The following is a 19,842-nucleotide window of genomic DNA, read 5'->3' as shown; positions in this document are numbered from 1 at the left end:
CTGGATGTAGATTTATTTTGATTATGGCTGTTTGGAGTTCTTATGCCTCACTTATGTGTATGTTAGATTCTGTTCCCATGCTTGGGAAATTTTCTGCTATCATTCTTGCAAATATTTTTTGTTGTTATTTGTATTGACTCTTGCTTTTTCATTGATACCTAATAGTATTATACTGTCTTTCTCTGCATCATCTTGGCACTGCTGATTTGTTATTTCATAGTCCCTTGTTATTTTTAAGAGAACTTTCCTTGGTAATCACAAGCTACAATCCTGTTTTCAAGGTTTGAAAGTCTGTATTCAGTTTTGTTCAAGCAGTTTTGCCAGCTTTCAGTGCAATTTTTAATTTCCTGGATATATCTTTAAATGTGTTTCATGGTTTCTATTTCTTTCCTATATTGTTTATTCAAGGTTTCCACCATTTTCTTATGCTCCTGTATTTTTTTATCTATGTCTTCTCTAGCTATATAGAAAAAGTCCTTCATTATGGCTGTCATTTCTTTTTTTATCTAAAAGATTACTTCTTATCTGATTTCCTCTATAGCCTTAGGGATTTGTTTCTTCACTTGCTATCTTTTCAGAAATTTCTTTTTATTTTAAAGAGGAAAAAACAAAGCAAAACAAAAAATAACAGGAAAAGAAACAAGACAGACAAACAACAATAATAAAAATCTGAACAGTCACAATATAGGCTTTCAAAACAAGATGGTAGGTTTGCTATTTTGCATAGTTATCTTCAAAAGAGTTACTCAGATAACCAGGTATAGACATGCAATATTGATCTATTCCTATGAGTGTTAACTGTTTTGTTCCAAGAACTATTAAAATTAGTAGAACAATCATCTTATCTATCATAAGTATATATTATATATAAATTTATATCTTTTCCCTTTTCCCTTATTTTATGTTTTTCCCTGAGTTCTTTTTTCCCTTTGAGCAGTTTCTTACCCTTTCACAATATTTACTGAAGATTTTGGGTCTTATTTACTTTTTCAGTTTCTTACACTAAGGAGATAATATGGTATTTACATGTGAGAGTTTGATTCATTTCACTTTTCAGAAATTTCAGGTGTGTATCTTCCAATTTATTCTATGTCAGTGTCTTCTGTAATTGTTCTGGATGGGCTGGAGTCAGAGATTGCACTTTGCTTTCTCATCTTGTCATTTTTATCTCTTGTTTCGTATTTCACTCTTTTCAGTTGTGCTGATCTTGCCTATTGTACATATCAGTCAGAATCCTACTGTGTGGCTGTCGTTCACCCAGTCGCTGGGTCTCATGGTATAGAGGAGGAGCCAGTTACCTGAATTCTTCCAGTGGTGCCAACTGTTGAACCCTGGATTCTTTCAAGGCTGACTAGCCAGGAATATTGATGTGAACCAACCGTTGGCTCATATTGTTACTGCTTCTTCCGACTTTTCCAGGTTACCAGAACCACCATTGTGTGTACCCCAGCCAGGCCCTACTGTATCACTGTGGTCTCCTAGGCCTGCCATGATGCTCCAGATGGAGGGAGGAGTCACCAGCACTCTCACATACCTGCCCAGGATCCTCCAGATAGAGAAGGATGGATCACCAATGCCCTGCAGGCCCTCGGGATGAAGAGAAGGACCACTTTGGCTCTTTGGCCTGCTGGGGTCCTCCAGATGGAGGGAGGGGTCACTGGCACTCTCAAAGGCCCCCCCTGGAGTCCTCTGGATGGAGAGGGTGGTCACCTGTGATCTCTTGTTGTACTCTTTTACTGAGTACATTTTTTGTTTCTAATGAGAAGTTTGTGTAACTATTTTTTCCCATGTGACTTTTTAAAAAGTTTTTTCTTTGTCCTTTTTCCTGCAGTTTAAGCATGACATATTTTAAGTGTCATTTTCATTGCTTTTTTGTAAACTGCCATTTGGATTAGATGATGAATATCTCTGTAAGAGTTTGGACTTGATTTAGTAAGATCATTTTTACTATCATCTATCCTGTTCTCTAGAAAAACTTAGAGTAAATAAAGCAACTTCATTATGACTTACTAATCCAGAAACAATATAATAGCTACATATACAAACAAGAAATGTCTTCATTTATCTCTGGTTTCTCAGATTTTCTTATTTACCAATATAAATGCCTAAATCAAAATGACTTGGCACTGTAAACAATATTTTTTAGACAATGTGATATCAATTAAGAATTGCAATGTTTAAATTTCACACAGAAGGACATGTCATCCTTTGCAGTATTGGCTCTTTCCTGGATTCACCTCATGATGAAAAGGTATGAACTTTAATTTTACCTTCTAAAATGAGTCCACACATACTGATTGAGCATTTCTCTGGGCTACCCACTACAAAAGGTAGAAATACAAGACTCCTTGCTTTCAAGGTACACATATTATTACAGTTTACATTAGATGACACTATCAGTGGTCTATTTGTAAGAAGACAGCTTGAATAAGTGACTGAGATAGAAAAGATGAGAGGAAGTCAGCTACTGATCACTTCACATCTTCTTCCTTAAAAACAAATTATTGATTTATTTGTGTTACATATAAACCCAGAGTTTAAGAAAGTTCATCTAGTCTTCTGTTGTTTATTTTAAACATCTTTATAAGGCATTCCATAACCTTTTCTGGCAAGCCTAATGCAGAATGATTATTTTTGGTAAACTCTTCCTGATACCTAATCTAAAATTTCTTTATAATTCCAGTGCATTTTAAATGAGCTTTTACTACTAAAGCAATATAAATGTCACATCCTTATTTTATAAACATTTAAATAGGAATTTTTACATGTACATAATCTATCTACATGTATTATAAAGACCCAATACTAATTAAAGACCTATTTTAGCAAATCCTTATTTCTCTTCAATACATCAAATACAAAAGCTAAATACTAGCAAAATGGCAAAGTTTTATTTTTGGATCACAAGTATTAATCTAAGAATATACAGAATAGGATTTGATTTTGTGCAGTGACTTATAATGGTTATTTTTTCTAATATTATTTTCTTTGATCAATGGAGCTTTCTTTTTCCTTGAAAAAAATCAATTGTAATTTTTATGAAGTTTGGGTATTGAGCTTTAGTGAAATTATCTGCACCTTGCAAAAGATAAATTAGAACGATTTACCCAGAGTCACACAAAAAGTTAATGTTGAAGTCAGAGTCAAGACCAGGGTTCTTGTTCACAAATCCAATGTTCCTTCTGTAAACAGCATTCACTGTTTCCAAATGAAAAACAAGGTTCAAACAACTTCTGAAATGCCAGCTTTCACTTCCCAATAACTATAAATGATTTATGATCAGAATATTGCTATAAACTAAAAAGAACTATATGTTTGAACAATGAATAGGTGAAAGATTTTCTAATTGTTTTCTCCTATTGGTGATGATTATCAATATTGTATTATTATTTTTTAACAGGTAAAAATAAGATATAAAGCCAACAGTTTTGTAAAAATATCTTCTGTAACATAGCAACCAAAAGCTTTCAAAATTCAGAATCTAAAACTGATGGCTATATAGTTTTAGCAGTAGTAGAAATAATTTCAAAGCATTTTTACCAATTTAAAAGATGATTTACTTTAATTACTTACTTTAAATTCTTCAATATTCAACTTCATTTCAATCTTTCCGATACTTGACATTATGATTATCTAGTTTTTACATGGCTTCCTATTTATACAAAAGAAATTAGTGATGAAGTGGGTCTTTTGTTTGCTTGTTGCTTTTTTAAAACAGAGACTCACTATGTACTTCAGCATGGCCTTGAACTCACTATGTAACCCAAGCTGGCCTCAAATTCACAGTGATCCTCTTGCCTCAACCTCCCCTGTGCTGGGATTACAGGCGTACACCATCACACTCATTATATAATAATGAGTCATTATTATATAGACTCACATATACCAGTGGTCCAGCTATAGATTATAACTGCAATGAAAGCCCAGTATGTCAGTCTATAAATCAGGTTAATCTTGCTCTGTTCCAACATTACTATTAAAAAGGAGGTCTATAGAGTACAGATATTCCAAAACAGGATATTCAGAGCCTGTGCACTAAAATTGCCCAGGTGGTTATATATAGACACATATAGAAAAGACAGTCTTAATTTCTAATAATACATAAAATCAACTTAATGAGTTTCAGCTAAAATTTGTGTAAAAATAGAAAAGAATTGATTGGAATGAAATGCAATAAAATAAACATGTTAACATATCATTACACCTAATTAAGAATCCTCTTGGAAACATTGTTTCAGACACACGCTAGAGAAATTCTTGCCTTACAGAATGCCAATCTTTGCCATGAGTTTAAGACCAGCCTGGGCTATACAATAAGTTCAAGGACAGCCTAAACTGCATAGCAATGCTCTGTCTCAAAAACTGAGAAAGAGAGGGCGAGGCAGAGGGAGAGAGACAGAAAGAGGGAGGGAGAGAGAGAGAAAGAGAGAGAGATCCTAAGGCACAGAAGGAAATCTTGGACAGACAGATATGGTTACATGGCTTTGAAACACCATGAAGTAGGCACATACAGATTTTATCCTGATTCGTTGAAAATAGCCAAGAAACAAAAACAATCATAAGACATATAGGAGATTGTGCTTCACCTTCGTTAAGGTCAAAATTAATAGATCACAGAACCCCAAACTGCCAGGACCTTGTTTATACAAATATCCTAGTCAATGACCTAGGAAGGAATATGGCCTTGCGGTAGGTTTCTTAGCAGTAGAGAGGGTCCCTGCAGAGCAAGCTCCCTGTTAACAGCTTTAGTTTACATGGTTTAGAATGTCTTCTGTAACCTATTGTGGGCTCTAAACTTGAGGATCTCTGAAGGGACACATAAATCAAACCTCATGTTGTTTATGAAAGAAAATCAGCCGACCTTGTTTTCTTTATCAATACCTTGTAGTATGTGCCACCCACCCCACACTCTAAATGAAGAACAAAATAACCAAAGCTTTCTCTAGATAAAATTTGCAAATAAAAAAAGTCTCTGCCAGTTTCCACTTTGGCCTTCACTTGAAGCTCTGCTTCCACTTGTTCCTAATTATATTCATGTTCAGTCTCCCCCAGCCCTTTCTTAAGGCAGCTCTAGTTATTTAATCACCACCTAAATGAATTGCTAATTCTTATTTACATGACAAATTGCTAAAAAGATGAAACACTTTCTCTCCCAGAGATATGTGCAGATTAATAAATCTCTCAAATTAGGACTTTGGGTGGGTACCTCAATAAGCAAGAGAACGACCTGGGAATTGGGAATTACCTAGAGCAGCTGTCTGCACCATCCATTCATAAACACAGCTCCCTAATGAGAAATGATTTTCCTTGAGATTATAATTCTTGACTTATTCCAAGAGTTGTATCTCACTGTTGCTATCTAGAAATTCAGACAGGTGCTCTCGTGGCGTGCTCATTCTTCAGAAATCATTCGAGTGATCTATGTGGAAGACAAGCAATTGGTGCTCACTGCCTCCATCGATGGCTCAGTCAGGTAAGGCAAGACAGTTTCTTACTGTGAACTCCGATTCTGAGTATGACAGGTAAAAGCTTTCACGCTAAAGCTGAAGTAATTGGTTAAAACCCAGTCTTGGTGATCTGATTTTTAAAAAGTGACACTAATGAGAAATCCATCATCAGTCTGGGAGTTTTTTTCCTAAACCCAAGGAAATAAGATGCCATGCTCCTCAATGCTGAAAAGTAATGATAAATATTTTCAATAGGTGGTTTTGAAAGAACTAAATAAGACAGGCAACTTGGAAGCTACCCTCCAACCTAGAAAAGCCATAAGAAAAAGGCTTAGGGTCAGCAGTCACAGAACAGTCACAGAAAACACATCTAGCCAGGCAGGGTGGCATGCCCCTGTGTTCCCAGCTAATCAGGAGGCTGACAAGGGGATCACTAGGACTAGGAGTTTGAGGCTACCTCAAGCCACTTAGTAAAGTGCTGTCAATAAAGAAATAAATACTCAGAAAACAGAAACATAAAAAATAACAATACTGGGAAAATTAAATAATTATTTCACTGATTATGTGGTTGTTTTACAAAGCCTACTTATTTTTAATTACCTAGATAATGCTAAGTACATACTCACAAAGTGCTAAAATCTTACACGCATACATAAAAAGAAAGAAAGAAAATGTCACGACATTTTTAGAGACAGATTGCTGCTTACTTGAAATGCCTTAAATTCAGGGTAATGAATTATGTTCTAAAAAGATTAACAGAGGTAGATTAACAGAGGTAGAGTGATTTCAAGGTATATTAGAGAGTTTAAACATAATATGAATATAAAAGAAAGAATGTTTTATGTTGCATAAAAGCCTCTGAACTAAAATTGAATAGACCCCAGTTAACAATTTGGGCTTGAAGCTAGAAAGTTAGGCAGGAACAAAGTACTGGAACGTCTAGTAGGCAGGGCTAAGGGTTTGTATTTTTACTCTGAAAGAAAAAGTCACTGAAAGATTTCAGACAAAGGAGTAACATTAATTGGTTTATGTTTCTAAGTTTATTTTTTATGATGCTGGGAATCAAATTCAGGGCTTTGCAAGCATTCTCTCACTGAGCTGCATCCCAGCCTTTATAAAGGTTTCTAAACATGAGGTATGGAAAATGAATTGCAGGACAGCAAAAGTGGGAACAAGGAGACCACTTAGAAGTCTATGGTGAATATGGTGCTTTGGATTAGAGGAGAGGTACCAGTGCCAGAGATAAGTGATTTAAATTCAAGAGCTATTTAGGAGATAAAATCAAAAAGACATGAATTTTAACTGAGAGTGAAGGGAAGTATCAAGAATGGTACCTGGAAGACACTTTTAAATGACCATTGGTCTCACTGATTAAGAAAAAAGTTGCTAAAACATTTAGAATGTGGAAGGGTGAAGGAGAACTTCTAGAGAAATTGAGCTCAAGAGGAGGTATTATTTGGCAGTAAGCAGAGATACTTCTGCTGTCAGAAGAGGGACCAATCTTATTTGTAGAAAGATTAAGAACATGCATTTTCATGATTACAAATGTCTTTAACTGGGTCTCTGCTCCAGCTTATTTTTTTTTAAAGGTAAACATTTTTTTTTCATTTTTATCGGTACCAGGGAGTACCGAACCCATGACTGCCTGCTTACAAGGCAGGCGCTTATGCCGCTGAGCTAAATCCCCAGTCCCTCTCCAGCTTATTTTTAACAGGCTATTAGTAGAAATGATAAAGATTGTAATACACATCAAAAAAATGTATAGAGGCCTCTATGATTGTGAATATTCCCCAGTTAGTCTGTTTAGGGTGCTATAATAACGTACTTTAAAGTAGGTAATTTGTAACTACAGTTCTGGAGGCCAAAATTTTCAAGATCAAGGCATCAGCAAATCTCTGCTTCATACACAGACTCTTCCAGCTACATACTTGTGTGTTAGAAAGGATAAACAAACTCCTTCCATCCTCTTTTTAAAGACACTGACATACTTTGAATGTCCCTACCAAAACTCCTGTTGAAATTGAATCCCCCATGAGAAGCAGTAAGAGGCTGGAAAGTTAATATGACTGTGGCATCTGGAGATGAGGCTGCAAGGAAGTAATGAAGTTACATGAGGCCAAGAGGTGGGGTGCAATCCAATGGGGCTGCGTTGTAAGAAGAGAGACTTGAGCTGCAATGCTTCGTCTTGCCCTGTGATGCCCTGTGAGACTTAAGAACTCTGCAGAGAGTCTCCATCAGCAAGAAGAACTTCACCATGTACAACAGCCCAGTCTTTAAAATCTCAGACTTTAGAATCATGAGCTTAACAAACCTTTATGTGCTACCAGCCTGTGGTATTCAGTTATAGCAACAGATAATGTGCTGTTCTCAAGGGTGGACCCCTCAAGACCTCAACACCTCCCAAAGGATCCATATCAGTATAGCCACATTGGGTTAGGTTTCAGTATGTGAACTGAGTAGGAACACAAACATTCAGACCAAAGCAGTGCTCTGGCTATCCTTGGTAAGAAGAAATTACTTTTTGAAATTTCTTTAAGTGGAAACCACCCTAGATATTCAGATAAATAACTTCACTCTACTAATAGCTGCCTTAGACTATATCCCTCTTCATAACCTTTTGCTAACACCAACTACCACTTTCTAAATAGCCAAGCACTTTGATGATGACTTTAACAGGAAATTAATATAATCAAATCTTAATTTCTGGACATAGGACAGAGATCAGTGTAAACATAAAATTTCAAAGAGGCCAGTTAAGGCTCCAGGGGGCTAGCTGTCCATATCCAAGGCCCAAGATACAAGGCTGAGAAGTAGGATCAGTTATTTGAGAAAATGCCACATAGATCAGGAAACACCCTGAAAGAAGAAGACCAAAAGTCACTTTAGTTTAGGTCTAAAATAGAATAAACTTAGAGTTGTTCTGAAGTTAATCCCTCTCAAATTTCTGTGCTTAAAGCACTGATCCTTTTCCCTTTGGTAAGTGCTCTGGAAAGGATGTGGCATTTTTGCAGTTCTAGGGAGCTGACACATGTCAGGGATATAAGATGCTCATGCTAAGTCCTCAAGCCACTCAAATACTCGGAGTCTCATCTGAATACCTCTGCTGTTGCCTTCTCAGTACCCATCTCTTTGACAGAGGATACTACTTGGACCTTGTAGTGTCCACCCTTGTTTTTTTGGCTGGTCTTTCTTCTGGATCACTGCAACAGAGCACATAATTATAGTTTCCAGTATTTGTTCCTCTGAGGTTGCAATCAAGACATAAAAGGAAGATCTTCCAAACACTGTTCTGTCTTTCCATAGGTATAGAGCACATTCTCCTGCTGATGATATGCTATATTATTTTGAACTACATGGGCTACTGAGAGGGACCCCTTGAAGGGAATTGATGGTAAAATGAAAGACACATTTTTTTTTTTTGCCATCCTACATCAGAACTCACCTGTAAAAATTAGTGTGGTGTCTCCAAACTAATAAGAATTGTGGATGGTAGCCTGGCCTATTGGCCAGGCAGAAAAAGCAAGGAAGCGGCGGGGTCTCCCTGTGCGCTGGCAGAGGCCCTGTCAGCTGGGAAGAACCAGCAAGGAAGCTGCCTTCCTCTTCCTCTCCCCCTCCCACCAAAGCAACCAGATGTGCCACAGGCTAAGATGATACTAACTGAAGTAGGGAAGTAACGTGATATTTATGTTGTTTGATTGACTTAGCAGGCCTGGGATCAGTAGTCTGGGCAGCTATTTAGAGGATAACAATATGTAATACAGTAACGATTGTGGATTTCCTACTAGTCTATCACTGTTTTATTTTGTTTCATTTTACTGTTCTGTTTTATTCCCTTTAAAATAAAAATAAAAAATAAAAAGAATTATGGATGGAATTTGAGAGGAGTTTGGTATTACAAAAAGCATCCATATGTCTCTCTTCCCACAGGTTCTAATGATGCTGCTATTATAAGTAGACAGATAGGACATAGCCCGCTCCAGACCTAATTCAAATAATTGACCATTATTAATCAATGTAGCTTCTGATTCGTTTATATTAAGCAGTGTTGTTTTGGGAAAAATCTGTTCTTTGTTTTCTGGCTTTGATAAATAAGTGTCATAAGTATAGCTTCAGACAGACATTTCCCCCCAAATGTTCCTAACTGGTATTCTAAGTGATACAAATGTTTATATAAGAATTACTCCTGAGTACTTAGAAGGAAGTGACATAAGCCCAAGTTTAAAGCCCTTGATAGACCAATGTCATCTGTACAAGATGATCTATGAAGAATCACTTTCCTCGGGTTCCTCATTTATTTCTCCCCTCATTTGTCTTCCCTCCAGGTTGTGGCACGCTTTCAACGGTCATTATTGTGGATATTTTGGACAGCAAAGAATCTTTGATTTATCACAAACAAGAGATTTCATTTTGCCATGTGATGTTACTGAATTTCCTATAGAAATCAAAGAAGAAAGCAAGTTCACAGAGAAGAAGCAAAAATATGAATATCCTCTGATATTTGACCGGGAAAAGTAAGACCATTGGTTTTTCTTCAGATGAACATATAAGAACTAAACTATCATGATATTGTGACTCTGTGCTGGACATGGGAAATTCAAAAGTCAAAAACCCAAAACTTTTCAATAATTTTGCAAACCAGTGAAAGGGAGATATATTTATAAACAGAAAGCTTTATATATTTAGAAATAGTATACTACTACTTCAGGGAACATCTAATTCTTAATAATCATTGAATAAAAAAGTCTTAACCAAGGAAAAATAAAGAAGTGGTTGCCTAAACAAAAGACCAATAATAAGAGGCTATGGTATAGTCTTTGAAGCTTGGAGTCCAAAGGGTATGTAGGAAAGATATGATAGGAGACAAAGCTAGAAAAGTATATACAGGCCGTATCACAATGGGCTTTTTATGGACCAATATAAGAATTTTTAACTTTATGGAATGCACTGTAACAATATACACCAGGAAAGTGAGTGGAAAAGGAAAGATGATGAGTTTGGTTGGAGATTAAGTCTAAGGTGCTTTGGTACCTCTGTAATGAGCACCCTGATGGATGTGTCTGGACTCCTAAAAGAGGTCATAGTATAGACAAAGATTCAGTAGTTATAATAGTAGTACTTTTCACTGTGGATAAGGCATTCTTATTCCATGTGTTGAGTGAGAAAACCATAGAACTATGGAATAAATCCAGAAAGAGCCTCTAAAAAGCAGGTCAAAGAAGAGATACTAATGAAAAGTTTTGAGGAGAAATAGCTAAGACAGTGAGAGAAAAAACTACAAACAAGCAATATAATGGAAATCTAGGAAGGAAAGAGTTGTAAGAGGCAGAAAAATATCCATTCATAGAAGGTGGGAATGGGAAGGTCACATATGATGATAGAAAAGTAAACACTGGTTTTGACATGAAAAGATCACTGACATTACTAAAGAAGGTAATTTCAGTGGCATGATGAGTAGAAATCAGATTGCAATGGCTGAGAACTAAAGAGATATGAGGTAAAGATAGTCTAGAGCACTTTTTAGATTTAAATTATATAGATTTATGAGGTACGGTGTTATAATTCAATATATTTATATAATGTATAATGATCAAATCCGGGTAGTTCAGTTTTCCCTCCTTTAACATTCTCAAAAAGTTTTTGTGAACTAGTACAATCCCTCAGGAAGTCAGTATGGAGATTCCTTTAAAAACTAGAAATAGAAATTCCATTCAATTGGGGTATCTTCCCCCACAGTGCTAAAGACATATTACAGTGATACATACCTTGTTTATATCAGCACAAGTCACCATAGCTAAATCCTGGAAATGGCCTATATGTCCATCTGTTGATGGACATTTGTTAATGAAGGGATAAAGAAAATATGGTACACACAGTGAATGACTTCTCAGCCATAAAGAAGGATAAATTTGAGTCATTTGTAGGAAAGTGGATGCACTTAGAGACAATAATGCTAAGTGAAATAAATCAGACACACAGCATAATTGACTTCTATGAGAAAGCCAAATCAAAATAAAAGATAAATGATAGGAAACAAGGAGTTGGACTTGTTTGCAGATGGAAAGGGGATCTAAAAATAACCCTAACCCTATTGAGACCCCTGCAGTGAGTTCCAATCTTTTGCCAGGCATTAAGGCACATGGCAGGAAGAAAAAGCAAGAGACAAAATTGGGGTGCAACAGGGATCTGGGATGACCAATTGTCTGTAGGGAACAAAAAGCAAAAGGCCATAAGGCACCGAGAACCTTGGTATTTATTTGTTACATCTGAGTCAAGGACAATGGGTGATAGTTCTGGAACAATAATGGAGACTACCTTGGGCTAGTAAGAAAAACAATGCATTTGTGCAAGGGAAAGGACAAGGGTAAGCCGGGGATAATGAGGAAACTGTAGTTTCTCCCGGTGCCTTCTTGTCTTCAGCAGATCTTATCTTGCCCTGTGAGCTCTATAGCAGTCATTAGCCCTAGGGCTTCCAGCTGTGACCAGAAAAGAGCAAAGAGTTTCTGCATTTCCTTCTGGCTCAAAGGGCATGACAAGGACAGTTTTGGACGTCCCCTAGACTCAATTTATAATTTATGATGTCCAACAAGAACCAACAAGGGTAATTTCCATAGAGGAAGCATTAGAGAAGGCTTCAATGATAAAAGTCCTTTAGAGGAATCCTAAATGAATCAAAACTTGGGAGACCCACTGGCATTACCTAATACAAAGGATAACTAAAAAGTCCAAAAATAGGAATTAAAGCTAAGAATCAGAAATCACTCAGAATTCAGATCAAGATCCAAACAATTTGGGAACTGTAGGGGGCTGCCAAAATACCATGAGCGTAATCAAAGCTTGCATCAGCCCGCACTGGAGAGGAGGGCAGGCTAACACATAAGAGGAGGTATAGTGCAATACAAGATTTAGCAAGTCATGGTAGAGTTCATCAAGCAAAGTTGCTCATCCCTGTCTTTGGGACATTTGCTTAGTCTTAATATCCACACATTTTAGTACTTAAGACTAGGCAATAAGCCTTGTCATTCATGATTATCTCTTTCCCTATATTGTGAGTTTTTAAAGAAAGTAGGATCTTATTTTATATCTCTTGGTATCCTCCCTAGTTCTTAGCCAGTACCCAGGAGGAATCAAAAGACATTTGTGGAATAAATAAAGAGGGATTAATAGAGAACACGATCAGCAGAGTAATAAATGCAGATGGGATGTGGAAGTATGAAAGGGTATGGTATGTTTGAGATCATTTAAATGTAGTATATACACTGACATTGTGATTTTACTAAATGATTTTACTTGCATGTAGCAAAATGAGCCTTGTCTTAGGGTGACTCCATTTCAGGACACAGTATTATCTTTTAGAAATGATTTTAGAACTTAGTTATGACTTTGTAAATATATATAGAAGTGAGTTTTTACTATATATATAGAAGTAAGTTTTTACATCACACAAAAGTAGAGCATTGAATTTATAAAAATAACTATTGATGAATACAATTACATGAAATGCTTATCCAGAATAGAAATCATCATGGTTTCCCTAGAGAGAGATCTGGGAAGGTAATTGGGTAAAATTTAAATGCAGCAGAATCATCACTGCACTGGTGCCACATGCACAAGGGAATTTTGGAGACAGAAAGGTGTTATAACGTGGGCCCCGGTATAAAGTCCACGGAAACAAGAGTCCAAAACTTAAGTGGCAAAGGCTTTATTGAGCCAGTCCTGGCGGCACAGTCTCTCCTAGATCAAACCAAAGACTGCGCGCCCAAGACTGGGGAAAGGGGTTTTTAAAAGTAAGGGAAAGTGGGGAGGAAACCTGTAAGGCCATTAAACCTGTTGACCCGCATCTGGAAACTGTATTGCTGTCCACTTAGCTCTCACAGTCCCGGGAGTTCCTGGTGTTGCTCAAATTACTCCCATCCTGCAGACTGACATTATCTTAGAGTGGCACATCTGCAGCAATATTTGGGGAAGAAAGTGGAGAGTTAATTATCCCAGGACAGCTTGTCTTCGCCAGTGAGTGCGAAGGGGTCACGAGTTATGAGATGCTGGAACTTAAGTTTTACAAAGATCTGATATCTAACCCATTGGTACATACAGAACAAAAGGAAAGCACCGATCGGGGTTTGGGCCACAGTATTTCCCGGTAATTTCTTTGAAGCTAAACAGTTCTTAAAATTGGGGCAGGCTCATTTTATGACAGATCATCACCAGGTCGGGGAGAGGTCACCAGAAACCCAAATTCTTTATGGCCCAGATAGGTGGGTGGGGGGAGGCAATAAGGCGCGCTACAGAACAGGAAAACGGCGAGTATCTATCTTGTGGGAAGAGTAACTAAGGTTAGGTAAAAAGGTTAAACTCATGGGCAAATCTCCCTGCATATAAACACACTACTTCAAACAATGTGTAAATTAGTGGGCCTTCTTGTCTTCTTTAGTTCTTTAGCGAAGACTAGAGGCGCCTACCCGTGATTAACAGCCCTTGTTAGCTTGTTTTAGCACCACTCTTCTTGTTTGTAGAGGGCCGCTCCGTGATTAACATTTCAATTAAGTGAAATTCTTGCAATTCTTTACAGGGGAGAGTATTGCTCAACATATCAATTGGGTCACTTAACATATCAGTTAAGAAAAGAAAACATTTAGTAAGCCGCGGTACAGGTTTGCTATAATACACAAAATGATGAAGCTACTTTCTTAGAGTACAACATTCCCCTCTGATGTTGTGACTTCTGGGCCAAATCCTTGGCCGTACTTAAGGTCTGCTGGGGACAAGCTCATACGCTTGTTGCCTGACCATCATTAATTTTATACTTTGTACCTGACGCTTGACATATGCAGTCAGCCTATTTACTATGCAGGGGCCCAAAGTGGCTAGCACTAGAATCACAATGATAGGACCGGCTACGGTCGCTATTATGTTGGTTATCTACGGTGGGAAGGAGAACATTTGCTCCGCCCACCCTAGAGCTCCTTGTCTTAGTCTCTCTCTTTTTTGTATGCCTCTTTGGAGTTCCGCTAAGTTTTGTCTAACTACCCCAGACTTATTGGCGTACAAGCAGCATTGCTCTCCCAGGGCCAAGCACAGTCCTCCTTTTTCAGCAAGCAAGAGGTCTAGTCCTCTGCGATTTTGGAGAGCTACTTCAGCTAATGAGTCCATTGAACTCTCTAAGGCCTCAATAGCATTTTGGACTCTTTTTATTTTTTTATCTACCTGTTGAGATAGCATATTGTATTGGTGTATGCTAACTCCCATGGACGCAGCACTCATCCCGAGGGCTGAGAATACACTGATCCCAGCCATAATAGGGAGGGCTGGACTTCTCTTATTGATCTGGTGACTGGCTGAGATGAGAGCCCGGTTCCCTTCTTCCTCGGAGTGCCAGTAGATTCTAGGCAGAACCTGGGTGAGTATACACACCTCATCCTGGTCAACAACGAACTTTTTTGAAATCATACAAGGGAACCATCCTGAAGTACAAGCCCACCAATGGCTGGCCGGGGCTATTAGGGGAGTAGCGTCACCAGCTCCTGTGATGCGATAAGAGTGAGAAAGGTCGCAATACTCAGGGGCTGTGTGGCTAAAATGATATATGCAGGTACCAGTTATCCCCTCTAAACTGGTGCCTTTCCATAGCGATTGGGGAAGGAGCATTTTGCATCTAGAGGGATCGGAGGCTAGTTTATCAGTGACCGTGATGTAGCCCTCATAGAAGGGGGGCTCTGGGGACATGCACAGCCAGCATGGGATTTTTAAATCGCTATCAAGGGAACTGTTAAGTAGCTCAGCTGCTACTTCCAAAGGTTGGAATATTTCCGCTATCATTGAAGGTGGGGCGGAGGCTTTGGGCTCAGTCTGTGCCCGTCTAGACCTTCTCAAACCAGTTTTTGTAGCCCTTGTTGAAGGTTGCATCGAGGTTGGATCGAGGCTAGGCACTCTAATCTCTATCCAGTATGGGATGCCCCCTTTCCCCCTCCATTTACACAGCTTTATCTGGGGCTGGTCTGTGTGGTAAATGCTCCCATTGTATGTGGCCTCAGTCACTTTAGTCGTCGGAGTGTGCCTCCGGGGTCGACTGAGTGGGAAATTAATGGGTGCCTTCTGAGTGGGGGCTGTCACTGGGCGGCGTCCTCTCCTGTAAATGACTACAGGAGGCTTTCTAGGTGGCTTGTATAAGATATTGATACTAATTCCAGGATCATGTCTAGATTTATAAATTTTAACAGCGTAAGTAAGTCCCTGCCCCAGCCACCTAAAATCCGTTGGATTTAGAAAGGTCAGCTGGACTGGGTTACAAGTATAAACACCATAACAGTTTTTGTTTCCTATGTACTTGACAGCGAGATACTTTTCAGAGTTATAGTATCCATCTAGGCCTCCTGTGACACATGACCACGAATAACAATATTGATGTTTTGGATCGGAGGCACAGTACACATTATAATTGGGGTCAGGCTGGTTTTTAGGACATACATACAGGGATGCCTGCTTGAGTTGGAACATAACTTGCAGAGCTTTAGGCCCACGGCCCGAGCAGAGGTTACGGTGGACCGACCCACCTACCCTGCCAGTTGGGCTGTCATCATTAATTATTATCCCATTGAAAAGTATACATAGGTCAATGGTGACTTGATTTATCGTGCCTTTAGCTCTCCCTAGTTCCCTTTTAGTTTTCTCGTCTGAAACAATCTAGTCCCCATTCCCGGGGTTTACAATTATAATCGAGCACCAAGCCAAATACCATAGTACAGACATAATTTTATGGCTGAGAGTCCTTTACAAACTTTAACTTTAATGGGTTACCAGTCCGTTGTACTGTCCATCGGGGACCCTTTTCGTCGTCTGTAGCTTCCAGTGGTTTGACTTGTGTGTGGTGGATCCACGCAGTCTTTCCTGCTACCTTGACGGAGGTGGGAGTGCTGAGCACCACGGTGAACGGTCCCTCCCAGCGCGGCTCAAGCGAATCCCGGTGGTGTCGTCGCACCAGGACCGACGTTCCTGGCTCAATTGACGCTTGGGGCAGCGTTCCCAAGGGGGGGTTCGGATGTTTTTGTCTGAACAGCCGGTGAATTGAGGTCAGTACAGGCTGGAGACTCTGTAAGGACTTAATGAGATCTTGGTTAGTTACTTCGGCTAATTTGTCTTCTGACAACTTAGGAACTATAGGTGGGGGTCTCCCGAACATAGCCTCAAAGGGGGAGATCCCAGAAATATATGGGGTGCATCTGGCCCTCAGCAATGCAAAGGGAAGAAGGCTCACCCAATTGTCACCAGTTTCTAAAGACAGCTTAGTCAAAGCGTCCTTAATGGTCCGGTTTATGCGCTCTACTTGTCCCGAGCTTTGTGGCCGATAGGCACAATGGAGTTTCCAACTGATTTTCAATACTTGGGCTAACTTTTGAGTAACTTGGGCTATAAAAGCCGGGCCATTGTCGGACCCCATTGATAATGGGAGGCCAAATCGGGGTATAATCTCATGTAGTAGCTTTTTAACTATAACCAGGGCTGACTCAGACTTAGTGGGGAAGGCCTCTACCCAGCCAGTGAATGTGTCTACCATCACCAGGAGATAGCGGTGTCCCTGCAAGCCAGGTTTTACCATATCCGTGAAGTCCACTTCCCAGTGTTCTCCTGGGGAGGTTCCTCGATACCGGGTGGTTTCCAGTGGAGGTTTTCTGGTTGGGTTGACCAACAAACACTGTGGACATCTAGAGCTCAGAGAGGCAGTTAGTTTGGAGAGCTTTGGAATGAAAAATCGATCTCTGAACAATTCTGCTAGTTTAGTTCCTCCTAAATGAGTAGCCTGATGAGCTTGCTGCAAAAGCTCTCGTCCTAGTGCTTCGGGTAACAGCACTCGCTTGTCGGGCAGCTGATACCAGCCCCCTGGAGTGCGGGGTTTGGCTCCAAGTTGAGATGCTAGCTGTAAATCTGTCTTCGAATAAACAGGCTCTGACAAGGCTTGAGGGACTAGCATCAGGGCAGTCATTTCCTCTGCAGGCCCCTCTGATGTGGTTGCTATTTTTTGGGCAGCCTGATCGGCCAAATTGTTTCCTATGATGATGGGGTCATCTCCCACTTGGTGTGCCTTGCAATGAATAATAGCGACTTGCTGAGGTAGCCAGACAGCTGCTAGCAAGTCTAGGATCTGTGGGGCATTTTTAATCTTAGTCCCGGCCGAGGTCAAGAGACCGCGTTCATGGTAAATAGCTCCATGTACATGTACAGTAGCAAAAGCATATCTGCTGTCTGTGTAGATGTTTACCCTCTTTCCTGAGGCTAGCTTTAATGCCTCTGTCAGAGCAATGAGCTCTGCCTTTTGGGCAGAAGTGCCAGGCTCTAACTGCTTAGCCCAGAGTACCTCTTTCTCGGTGGTCACTGCTGCGCCGGCCACTCGCCTCCCGTCCTGAATGAAACTGCTTCCGTCGGTGAAATAATTGTAAGCGTCCTTAAAAGGCTGGTCGGTTAGATCAGCTCACAAGTTCTGCTGTAACTCGAGAATGTCAGCACACTCATGGAGAGGCATCTGTTGGTTTTCTGGGTTATCGTCGGGCATGAGAGTGGCTGGGTTTAGAGCTGAGGAGGTCTTGAAAACTACTGATTCTGGGTCTAGAAGCAAGGCCTGATAGTGTAGAATTCTGGCATTTGAAAGCCATTTTTCTGGGGGGGTTTTAATAAGAGTCTCTAGGCTGTGGGAGGTTACCACAGAAATCTTTTGTCCAAAAGTGAGCTTCTTAGCCTCTTTGAGTAGCATTGCCACAGCGGCCAAAATTCTCAGGCACGGAGGCCACCCTCCTGCCACTGGGTCGAGTCTTTTAGAAAGATAGGCTATAGGTCTCTTCCAAGGGCCAATATCTTGAGTCAGAACCCCTTTTGCTATGCCTCTGAGTTCATCTACGAACAAGGTGAAGGGTTTAGTAACATCAGGGAGCCCCAGGGCTGGTGCCTCAGTCAGAGCTCGCTTGAGCTGTTGGAAAGCCTGCTCGCACTCATCTGTCCAGTCGAGCGACTTTTGAGTCTCTCCCTTTAAAGAGTCATGCAATGGGCGAGCGATTTCAGTAAAGTTTAGAATCCATAGTCTGCAGTATCCGACAGCTCCCAGAAACTCCCGCACCTGTTTCTTAGTTTCTGGGGATGGGATTTGTAATATGGCCTGGATTCTTTCTTTTGATAAAGTCCTCTTTCCTTCTTGTAATTTATAGCCCAGGTAAGTCACGGCCTGGCGACACAGTTGAGCCTTTTTAGCCGAGACTTTATAGCCTAATCGTCCCAAAGTCTTTAACAACTCCTCAGTTGCCTCTTGACATGTTTCTAGGGACGTTGAGGCTATCAACAAATCATCTACATATTGAAGGAGCACTATCTCGGGGTGTTCCTCTCTAAACCCTAAGAGATCTCTTGTTAACGCCTCGTCAAAAAGGGTGGGAGAGTTCTTGTAGCCCTGAGGTAAACGTGTCCAGGTCAGCTGTTCCTTTACCCCTGTATCTGGGTCAGTCCACTCGAAGGCAAATAGGGGTTGACTCACCGGAGCAAGAGGCAGGGTGAAGAAGGCATCCTTCAAGTCCAGGACAGAGTACCAGGTGTTCTCCGGATTAAGGAGGCTGAGCAGGGTGTAAGGATTTGGCACTGTTGGGTGTAGAGTCAGCACTCGTCTATTAACCTCTCGGAGATCCTGTACAGGGCGATAGTCATTTGTCCCCGGTTTCTGAACTGGGAGCAAGGGCGAGTTCCAGGGAGAGACACAAGGAATGAGAATATCATTGTCTCTTAGTCTCTGTATGTGGACTTTAATTCCTTTCCGGGCTTGCAGGCTTATTGGGTATTGCCTTAAGCAGATGGGGCGTGCCTGAGGCAAGAGTTCTACCACATGGGGGACTTGGTTGACTGCTAGCCCTGGAGGGTTGTTTTCTGCCCAGACTTCTGGAATCTCCTGTTTCCATTTGTTCAGCAGTTCTAATTCTAAGTCAGTCCGTGACAACTCGGGTGCACCAGACAAACTTCCCAGCAGGCGGTAACTTTCTCCTTCTGGGACAAGAGCCAACACTCTAATACCCTCTGATTTTGAGGGGGTATCAGTCCCTAGCTTCAGTCTAGGTTCATTCGTAACAAAGTCAATTTGCACCTGTAATTTATGTAGAAGGTCCCGCCCTAAAAGGGGATCCGGGCACTCAGGGACCCAGAGAAAATCATGTTGGACCAGTCTATGTCCAGGTCGAGCCAGACTAGCTGTCACCTTTGGGTACGATTTTCGGCCCCCTGTAGCTCCTATCACATTGACAGATTGCTTGGTCAGTTTTCCTAATGGTTGAGTCAGCACAGAATAGGTAGCTCCTGTATCGACTAGGAAGTCCACCGGTTGTCCCCCCACTTGGAGAGTTATCCGGGGCTCGGGGGGTGGCGGCGAGCCCTG

The 19,842-nt window shown here is 40.4% G+C and overlaps 1 protein-coding gene across 1 annotated transcript in view; it reads left to right on the top strand.

Annotated features, from left to right (window-relative positions):
* The window catches only part of Wdr64 (WD repeat domain 64), a 139,934-nt gene that overhangs the window by 108,827 nt on the left and 11,265 nt on the right, over positions 1-19,842 (top strand). Inside the window, exons 24-26 of the mRNA XM_003474268.5 lie at positions 2,193-2,251; positions 5,364-5,473; positions 9,770-9,958. Coding sequence (XP_003474316.4) covers positions 2,193-2,251; positions 5,364-5,473; positions 9,770-9,958 — 358 coding nt within the window. The remainder of the gene's footprint in view (positions 1-2,192; positions 2,252-5,363; positions 5,474-9,769; positions 9,959-19,842) is intronic.

The sequence above is a fragment of the Cavia porcellus genome, unplaced genomic scaffold (genome assembly GCF_034190915.1).
Source record: "Cavia porcellus strain 051 isolate PalLab524CR breed Dunkin Hartley unplaced genomic scaffold, mCavPor4.1 scaffold_26, whole genome shotgun sequence".
Taxonomy (NCBI): domain Eukaryota; kingdom Metazoa; phylum Chordata; class Mammalia; order Rodentia; family Caviidae; genus Cavia; species Cavia porcellus.
This window is presented reverse-complemented; position numbering and strand designations above follow the sequence as displayed.